Below are 9,813 nucleotides of genomic sequence, written 5' to 3'. Positions count from 1 at the left end.
CTCGTCGCTATAACCTATAAAACCTCACCGTGGGAGGGGTTTCGAGCTCGCTGCGATCGTTTGTCATTGTCGAATACAGAAGATCGTGGCTAGTACCCGAACGTATATTTGAGCTCGATTAATTTCATCTCCTTGGAATTACTTTACGGGACGACGATCGAGTAAACAATTTGATGGGAAAATTATTCGAGGTAAAAAAAAATTCAAATCTGAGGCTATTACGCGCGCCACTAATGCGGATGTTGGAGAAACTCATTAGCGCGGCGCGAGCGATATATAAAAGCACTTAGCTGGTGTGCTCGGCGTTTCGAAACGTTGCAAAATCCGTCGCGCATACGCACGGCTTTGATGTTGAAACGGAGTCTCGTTTTCAAAACTCGATATTATCGAGCGTTGAAAAATTTTTCTACCGAGCGTCGTTGCGAACAAGTTGAATTTTTCATCGACGTCGCGAGAATCGCGAGCGATAAATGCAAAAAATTGTTAAGCAAAGCAATATTCATCGAGCTGGTTTATCAGCGCGCGCGCGAGCGCGCGAGTTTACATTCAAGTTGAGTCGCTCTACTGCTAGCCAAGTCGCTGTCGAGCGCTTTTACAACGCAGCGCAAGTTAGGTATATGCTAGACTGCAGATATAAGAGTCCCGTGACGCCCTCGCTCGAACGTACATGTGCGCACATACGTGCCGGGGCCGAGGTTTTCTCCATTTCTCTACTGCTGCCGCTGCTCGCTTATATTCTGGCTCGCAGTTGGCGCGTCGCAGTCCGTACACATGCACAAGCGCGGCCGTGCACATACACACGAGGTAGCACACGTGCGCGCTCCGCAGCAGCAGCGAAGCAGCATTGGCGACGGAGTCGGAGCCGGGCAACGAATCGACTTTCCGCCAAGCGTTGCTGCTGCCTCGCTGTACTGCTGGCACGGGCACAGCACAGCACAGCGGAGCACGCAGCGCGCATATATAGACACGTATATATTCAGACCTCGCGCGCGTTCCCGTTTCTCGCTCGGCTTCTCGTTATATTCTCTCTCTCTCTCGCGTGCGCTATACACGCTGCCTGCTATACTCGGCGGCTCTCCCTTTATAACCTCCGCTGCTCTGCTCGCTCGCTCGTGTTGTTGCCGCTGCTGCTAATACTGCAGCCGCTGTCGAGCCGAGCGAGGCTATGTGTATACGTGTACACGTATATATACATGTGTAAAATATCCGCCAGCCCACAGTCAGGCAGGCAGTCGCGCGCTTGCCGCTTGTTCGCCTTCGAGCGAGCTTCGTCATCTTCGCTCGAGCTAAGCGCTCGCGTATATATGTATGAGCTGCCGCTCACTGCTCGACGCTCGTGTATATAAGCCGTCTTTCACGAGTTGGAAATAAATTTTCAAACGACTTTTTTCCTTTTTTTACCGTTTTTTGCCTCTTTCATTGCGAAACATGAAAATTATTTCAGAAAAAAAATAATAATACAAGCTTCAATAACGTCCAGTAATGGGAAAAAGCGAAATGCTCGCGCGAGCGATTCATTGGTTTTTGAAAGTTCAAACTCGCCGAGCGAGGAAACATTCAAAAGCAGACAATGACGATGACGCGGCTATAGTAACGCGTTTGAGCTGCTTTTCTTGCCTAGTTGCGATCTCGTTCGCATAACCTAAAAGTTAGTGGCGGAGCGCTATTTTGCCGGCTCCCTGTCTGTCTCTACTCTCTCGGAGTCTCTCGAGCACGTCTCGAGAATAGTTGGAGCGAGCTATACACGCAAAAAGCCTTTGCACGCGTGTTGAGCGCGCGATGACGTTTGACAGCTCTCGAGTATTCTGTAGCAATAGCTATACACACTATATCGGTGTATCGTATACGAGAGCGAAGAGCTGCGCAATGGTCGGACTTTTTCGACTATACATAATGCATGTCGCAGACTGCAGTGAGAGAAGGACGGACTTACGCTGGCAGCGCTTTAACGCGCGTCTGACGCTTTTCCACTATCGCGAGGCTATCCTCGTGATATACTCGTTGCGCTATCGCCGACAATTCGTTGCTCGTTTTTCTTCTATGCAGAGCTGCTTCGTTCATCGTTCGCATGCGAGCAGCTTTGATACACAACCATCACAGGCCGTTTTAAAGAGTAAACAAGTTTTTCGCAAGCCCCATTTACATCTCTCGATTGCAATTACTTTCATTCATAAAATATACTTATACATATGAATAATGATTGCTTGGATCGATTTATTTTTTCAACATATGCTACGGACAACTGGTCAAATGGATTTAATCTTGAAAATTATAATGTCGATCAACGTTAAAAAAGAAAAATATTAGAACCTATTTCGATGAGAAATAGGGCTGAAAATAAGGAATAATAAAGTTACAAACGAAAATAGAATTTGAATGGCAATTGAAAAAAATTATCACAAATAAAGTTAATATAATATAAGCAATTACTATTTGAATATTCATATAGCTCATCACTTTTTTATGACCATTAGATAATGGAAAAGCCATTGTGAACGGTGAGAAAGCTGGATTTTCAAAATCGAAAGTCGAAAATAATATCAAACTCTGAAAATCGATCATAAAGAAGATGAAGAAAAAACAGAGATGTATCCCCACGTTCAAATGAAAGAGCACAGATACGCGGAAAGTACGTGAATTTTCAAAGCTTGTAATAACTGAGAAAAGAGTAAAAGTTCATTCATGTTAACGATCGTATTTCAGGGTATGATCCACATGAACAGGTAAAAATCGGGCATGACACGCGTTCTTGTGTTACATTATATAGGAGAATGACACATTGCTACGTTTCGAAAAATACCATCTCTCAATTCGTCGGCTAGAGGCATGTGTAAAACAACCTTAACGTTCACTTGTATCAGGCAACGTTGGAAAGCCGCAGCGCAGAACCCGAGAGATATACATAGGTAGCAGCAGAGCGAGGCATAAAAGCAACGTACACTCATGCTAAATAGAGGGGGAGAAGCGACTCGACTCACGGCTATACGGAATAATCCGTATATATAGGGGCGATCCGGTCGCAAGCATATACGCGGGCTGCTATATGGATCGCGCACAAGAGCGCCTGGCACTGGTATATTGCGATGGGTGGTAGCGATGTCGGTGGTGGTGCTGGTGGTGCTGGTGGTGGTGAGAACTGCGTCGAGAGCGGAATTCTCGAGCGGGCAGAGCGCAGCGCCGCCTGGCGGCCCACTCCCCTTCGCGCACACTTTGAACATTCGTATGTGCCAGCGGCCGCTGCATGAGGTAGACAACACTGCGCCAAAGTCTGCTCGTATGTGTGCTGCTTATATACGCTTGTTTTGAAACGACGTTTTTCGCTGTACGCAACAGACACGAGCTCTCGAGCTTTTAATGATATTTGCGCTTGTATTTCGAATCGATTGAACAATTCATTAAAAAAGCCAGACAAATGAAAATGGTCTCTTTTACATTCGATAGTTTCTCTGATTTTCGCCAGGAAAAGGCATAGATTCGAACTCGAGCGATAAATTGCTCGAGAGGAATGAAATATTTTAAACGAGAAAATAGAATATGAAGAGGATCGAGGCATCGGTCTAGCGCAACGAGCGTAGAGCGCGACACCGGTTCACATATGCTGTGTCAGTAGTTCTATGGACTTTTGCATCGTGTGTGCTCAATACCGCGTGGTCAGTGGTGCATCCAACATATATAGACGAGCATATACACGACGGCGACAGTTCGCAATCAAAGTACACATACGGGCAGCACATGCACACAAGTTCGGAGCATTAAGACAGCAGCAGCAGCAGCAGCAGCAGCAGCGAGATAGATTAAAGGCGCAAGAGGGAGTCGAAACGAAGGGGAAATCGTTGCTCGGTAAACGTTGGTGGGGGCATTTGTGCCAAAGGTTGAAAGCAGAGCGGTATACGCGCGCAGCGTATAGAAACGGCCGTAGGAGGGGCGCTCGCCGTGCGAGAAACCAAGAGCTAGCGAATCCGATCGGGCCATAGTGTGCTGCCACCTAGCATTGAGCGCACATAGCTATATGCTCGCACACGGCTCTTTGGCTCTCGGCTCGCCTATACGGGCGCCCAGTTAGTTCGAGTCTGTTAGTTCATGCAGTCGGGTATCGTAGCCTCTACAACTGTACATACTCACACACGCTCGCATTAACACACACCCATACGTATATAATTTATATATGTTATACAGTCGGCGTTTACATATATATATGCACGCGCATACCGATTTTCGTCGCTCTCGTCTCGTTTAAAATTTGTGCCTGGTGTTTCGTTACGTGCTCTTGAGCCGTATATATAGAACATACATATATACGCATCGAGTGTGCAGTGAGTGCCACGCGTGACACTTGGTTGACAGAGAGACGAAAAGAGCCAGTGACTCCAGCAACTTTCGGCTGATACAGCATTTTTGATTTGTTTATTATAAATAAGGAAGAAGCTCAATTTACCATGGCTTCCGCAAAAGACACAGCCGTGTTCTTCGCTCAAGGTACACCCGCTCAGTTCGAGTACGTGCTGAAGCTCTATCCGCAAGCTCTGCGCTGCAAGGCCGAGGGTCACAAGTCCCGTAAGGCCGAGGAATTGATCAAGCTCGATAATTGGTGAGTAACGTTGGCTTTAGTTCAATTTGTGTGCTTGGGTGCGAGTGTAACATGCATAAATACGTGTGCGTACAAGAGATACACGACGCTACTGCTGCTGCTCCGTAATGGCGAACGCTCTTGTGTGCCAGCCACATACGTATAATATATGAGCACCAAATGCTGCATGCTGCACTCGCACGTATAACTGCCTGCTCCGAAATTTACAAGGGACTCGAAGTGCAGGAAATTTTTTCGACAAGGGTCTGCGAATGCTTTGACAAGCACGAGACAGATCATCTTTCGGCCTGTTTTCTCTCCACTCGGTTAGCGATAGAACGCGCGCGCGCGCTGCTGCTGCTGCTGCTGCTTATACAGTGCTACTGCTACTGCTACTTCTCTCTCGCTCCCTCGGACAATGAACTCCCGATGATGTTCGTATCGTCTAATTTGCACACGCACTCGCTCGCGCACGTTTTTCCATAATAGCTCAATCGAGTCTCGCGATACGCATATCAGTTTTAGCGGGCTCATCCGCTCTCGTGTCCTTTTCTTACATCCGCGAATACGTCTAGTCGCAGAAGCAGCAGCGGCAACACACCGCTCGCGTGAAAATATCGGAGCTTTCTCTATTCGTATCAGTGAGGGTGTCGAGTGCGTTGGTGTGCGTCGAGAGGACGTTTTTGAATTTCGTGGTTTTCGCCAATGGACGAGAGGGAGATAGCGAGTAGGGGTGCTTTACATATCCCTTAGCGCGAATAAGGATGAAGCGAGAGAGACGAATACGTAGATTTGCTCGTACGTGTGCGTCTGTGTGCGTTCGAGTCGAAGGCGCGCGCACTGCTCGATTCCACGTAGTGTAATGTTCGCTCGCCCCCTCCTGTTTCGCTCCGACTTTGCGAGAGTAGGGGAACGTGGAGCCAGCAACAGCAGCACAGGCCAGAGAGTTGCTTCCTGCGCGGCTTCGATTTCTACGGCCTGTTACACACACACACACAGCAGCGGCGCTAGCGGCTAACGGCCGAAGGAGGGGAGGGCAAGATATCGCGCTATGACTGATGCTCATTGTATTCTACGTATATATACGTATATTCCCTAAGCGATGGATGTTTTTGGAGCAAAGTAACGAGATAGATGCGTTTGGTTACCTCACGATGATTGCTTATCGGGCCTTTTTTCAACTCGCTTTTGCCTCGCTGGGAGTTAGCTTGTGCAAAGCAAGTTGGAATTTCCGTGGGTGTGGATGATGGATTCAAAATGGTGGCGAGGATAAATAGAGGCGAGGACGATGACGATGCTGCCGTACGTTGCTTTTTATTTGCAAAAGTTCACAATTTCAGGCTGAAATCATATTCGTTCTTGATAATCTGACTCGGACCGAGTATCAGTAATTACAGACGAATTATCCGCGCCCTACAAAAGTCGCCTCGGGCAAACACTGCTGCGTTCAATAAGTCGCGACCCTCGAGCTCATGATCTGCTTTTCTAGTCATTAATTTATTTGTGAGACAGGTAGAATAAACATTCATCAAATAATTTATCACTCGACTCTTCGCGGGCTTGATCGTCTGATATGAGTGAAAATTTATAAGTTGATAGCGCCTGCTGCTGAGATATTCATCATAGTATACTTTAATACGAGTCTTTGCCTTAGATGTATTGGTACGAAATTTTAACAACAAACAACTCGTATAAGAAAACGTTTGTTTATTTACAATACTTTTTTTAAAATAAACTGAGCGTGACTTTTCTTATGCGTCTATTTGTATACAAATTATAGAAGAAGTCGTATGATGTCTGTGTCTTGGTGTGTAAAGCCTATTGGTATTCAATGCTAAAAATAGTCTCAGAAAAAGAGTGCAATAAACTCAAGCTTCTTATTAAACACATGTATAACGGACTACACACATACTCGTGCGCGTACATATACACACATCAATTGACGAGCTCGCTTGTAATACGCAAAGACATCACGTTACGGCTACGCATATCGTATCATCATCGACAATAGGTTATATACGTAAGCCGGTGACTCTTTTCATCTCTTGCTCGTTAGTTGTCATTGACCTTTAAATGCTTCGGTATTTTAAATGCCACCTCTAGCACGTACCACACCCACTCACTCGACCGCGTTGTGATAAACCAAAACATGTTTTTTCTCTTTCTTTCGTTGTATTAGCAGACACAATCACGTGTACACGAGTAAAAGTCTAAAGTACTAGAAAAAGAGCGAGGGAGAAAGAAAATACAGTACCCAGACACAAATACCAGCATCGTGCATGCAGTGTAATAATCTCTCTCTCTCTCTCCTACACTCACACTCGCACTTTTGCTGCAGTAGTGCTTGCACAGGCTTGTCTCTCCTTCCGCGTGCGCAATGTGTCACCACCTCCTATCATATACACACACATACACACGTTGCATGCCGCCGCAACCGTTGTTTTCATTCCCTATTCCGGCGACTTGTATGTCAAGGTTGCTTAGAGTTGATCTCTCTCTCTCTCTCTCTCTCTCTCTCTCTCTCTTTTACACAGTCACTGGCTCGCATGTACACATGTAGCTGGCGGGCACATAAACTCTCGCACATTCGTTTTCATCTCTTTTTTTCTTTTCAGCTTCCGCACGCGTAAATCCTTTCCTTTTTTTGTTCACGCATGGAGAGGGACCATCTCGTCTACATATATAGCTATATACACTATTGCATGCGATGTATACGTTGACGCTCCGTTTCTTGTTTTTTTAGTTTTTGAACGAGCTTGTCTGCGTGAACTGGGGATCGTATTGAGTCAGTGACTCGCTATCGAGAGACTATTGTTTTGAAATTTGCGTAACGGAAATAATTCGTGGAATTTATTTGGCACTACACGTGCCTCATCTTACTCTGCATATACGTTCAGCTATGCGATACGTATGTGTAGCTAGCCTTTTAATTTCATCGCTGTTTTGACGTTTTTGAACGAGTTCAATGACATATTGAGAGTCATTCAATAAAATACATAGTTTCATGCTTTATTTTACCGTAATTTATGCGCGTACATTCAATATCAAATTGACGTTATCTAAAACATCTGCTTTTTGTGTTTCAGGTACCAAAATGAACTTCCTAAGAGAATCAGATCACGAGGAAAAGATGCTCATTTAGTACATGACGAACTGGTGCAGTGCATGAAATGGAAGCAAACGGTAAGATATCCAAATTTTGACGACATTTTAAAGGGTTTTCTTTTTCACTAAAAAAGGCGACTTAGTATTTTTTGCGCTATCATGAGTGACCGCAAAGACAAGTAACCACAACGATTTTTTGCTTTTATAGCGTGGCAAGTTTTACCCGCAACTGTCATACCTGGTGAAGGTGAATACACCGCGTGCCGTCATGGCTGAAACCAAGAAGGCTTTCAAGAAACTGCCCAACCTCGAGCAGGCCATTACTGCTCTTTCGAATCTCAAAGGTGTCGGTACCACCATGGCTTCGGCTCTTTTAGCCGCTGCCTCGCCCGAACACGCTCCCTTTATGGCTGACGAATGCCTGAAGGCTATTCCAGATATTGAAGGATACGATTATACTACCAAGGAATACTTGAACTTCGTTCAACACATCCAAACCGTCGTTGACAGGCTCAATCAACAGAGTGAGTTCTTTTTTGCAGCCTTAATCATTGCTAAATTTGACAAACAATAAGTTTAAACTAATTTGTACGCTTGTTTTCGTTCATTAGATACAAATGGCACTGTTTGGAGCCCACACAGCGTTGAATTGGCATTATGGACGCATTACATTGCCAACGAAATGAAGCCCGAGCTACTAACTGGCATTCCTGATGCCGATGCCGTTCCAATCGGAGTCAACGGCAATACTGAGAATGGCACTTCAACGAACGGCGATCAGCCATCTGACGATAGCAATCAAGCCTCTGAAGTAATACCCGCTGAAGAAAAAAAAGAAACGACAGACGGTAAACCAGCTGTCGCGACGACAAACGGAAATGCTGCTCCAGTAGCTGCCCTTGATGAAAACAGTACCACAACTTCGTTCAACGAGGATTCGCTTGACAGGACGAACTCACCAAATGCGCCCGTCGTCACTGAAAACAACGTCAACAACGTTGTGAGTGAAGACACGACAAACGATTCGATTGCCACTAATGACAGCAGCAACAGTAACCCAGCGACGACGCCAAGGCCGACCGACGAAGAAAGCGAGCCCACCGAGGGGGACGATTCTCAGGATAACGTATCTGAACCACCAACAAAGAAACTCAAACAGTGACCTGTGTCAGTTCACACTGGCTAATTAGACAGCAGCATCACCATCGGCACCGTGTAACTATAAGGTTGAAGATTCACCGCGATGATGACGATTTTCAAACTCATGTGAAAAGCCAGATCCGATGAAACAAGCTTGTCATACACAACAGAGACTAATAACAAAACATGAATGTCAAAGAATGCTTAAACTTATACATTAAAAACGCCTGCCAGAAAATGTGCGTATGAGCGACTTTTAATATAATGGCTACATGAAATGAAATTCACAAAAGTGGTAGATAATAGTAACGATTGGAAGTAAAAGAGTGGACTCTTTTATGGTATATACAAAGCCTCTCAGACGTAGTATGGACAATTTTTTTCAAAACGATAGGAGATCGTTGATTAAATGAATAAATATAGATTATATATATATGAATTATATATATGTGCGAATTTAGATGACTATATAAAGATATATAAATATATAATTATAGTTTACTAATAGACCACACATATACACATACGTACGTACATGCATACATGTGCATTGAACACACACAAAAAAAGTCGAAAATGCGATAACTGTAAATGAGCGAAAGAAGTGTATGTATGTGTATTCAGCACTGTTGTACGGTGTTCGTCTCTTCTGTTTTTTGTTTGACAAGATGGCGATTATGAGAAAAAAAGTACAAGCTTGGTTCAGAGATATGGCTACGGGTCCTTTTCCGATTTAATACTAAGTTGATGATGACGATGATGGTGGCAATTCCTACATCGGCAGCTTAGCATCACTGTATACTCGGAGGAAATCAAGCAACTGCTTGTTTTTCTTTCGTTTGTGCATTGTTAACGTCATTTACGCGATTTTATTTGCTGTGATAGCGAACTCTTGTAAGACTTGATGAGACAAAAAAGATTTTCGCGTTCTTTTGATGTTGCCTATTAGAATGCGCGGGTTGGTGTCATAACAATCGATTATTATGTGCATCATTACACAC

The 9,813-nt window shown here is 44.8% G+C and overlaps 1 protein-coding gene across 1 annotated transcript; it reads left to right on the top strand.

Annotated features, from left to right (window-relative positions):
* The first annotated feature begins 4,004 nt into the window (after positions 1–4,004).
* On the top strand, positions 4,005–9,255 carry LOC106657906. Its single transcript, XM_014379606.2, has 4 exons — positions 4,005–4,588; positions 7,654–7,750; positions 7,881–8,196; positions 8,284–9,255. The coding sequence occupies exons 1-4, from the start codon at positions 4,437–4,439 to the stop codon at positions 8,832–8,834; spliced, it is 1,116 nt and encodes a 371-aa protein (XP_014235092.1). The 5' UTR covers positions 4,005–4,436; the 3' UTR covers positions 8,835–9,255.
* Positions 9,256–9,813: the final 558 nt, after the last annotated feature.

The sequence above is a fragment of the Trichogramma pretiosum genome, unplaced genomic scaffold, assembly GCF_000599845.2.
Source record: "Trichogramma pretiosum strain Unisexual culture from Peru unplaced genomic scaffold, Tpre_2.0 scaffold6, whole genome shotgun sequence".
Classification (NCBI taxonomy): Eukaryota; Metazoa; Arthropoda; class Insecta; order Hymenoptera; family Trichogrammatidae; genus Trichogramma; species Trichogramma pretiosum.
This window is presented reverse-complemented; position numbering and strand designations above follow the sequence as displayed.

Bases quoted from the DNA above. Each gene is read 5' to 3' on its own strand.
- LOC106657906 (XM_014379606.2), top strand. From the start codon at position 4,437: ATGGCTTCCGCAAAAGACACAGCCGTGTTCTTCGCTCAAGGTACACCC. The intron at 4,589-7,653 runs GTGAGTAACGTT...TTTGTGTTTCAG, and splicing joins TTGATCAAGCTCGATAATTG to GTACCAAAATGAACTTCCTA. The intron at 8,197-8,283 runs GTGAGTTCTTTT...TTCGTTCATTAG, and splicing joins TGACAGGCTCAATCAACAGA to ATACAAATGGCACTGTTTGG.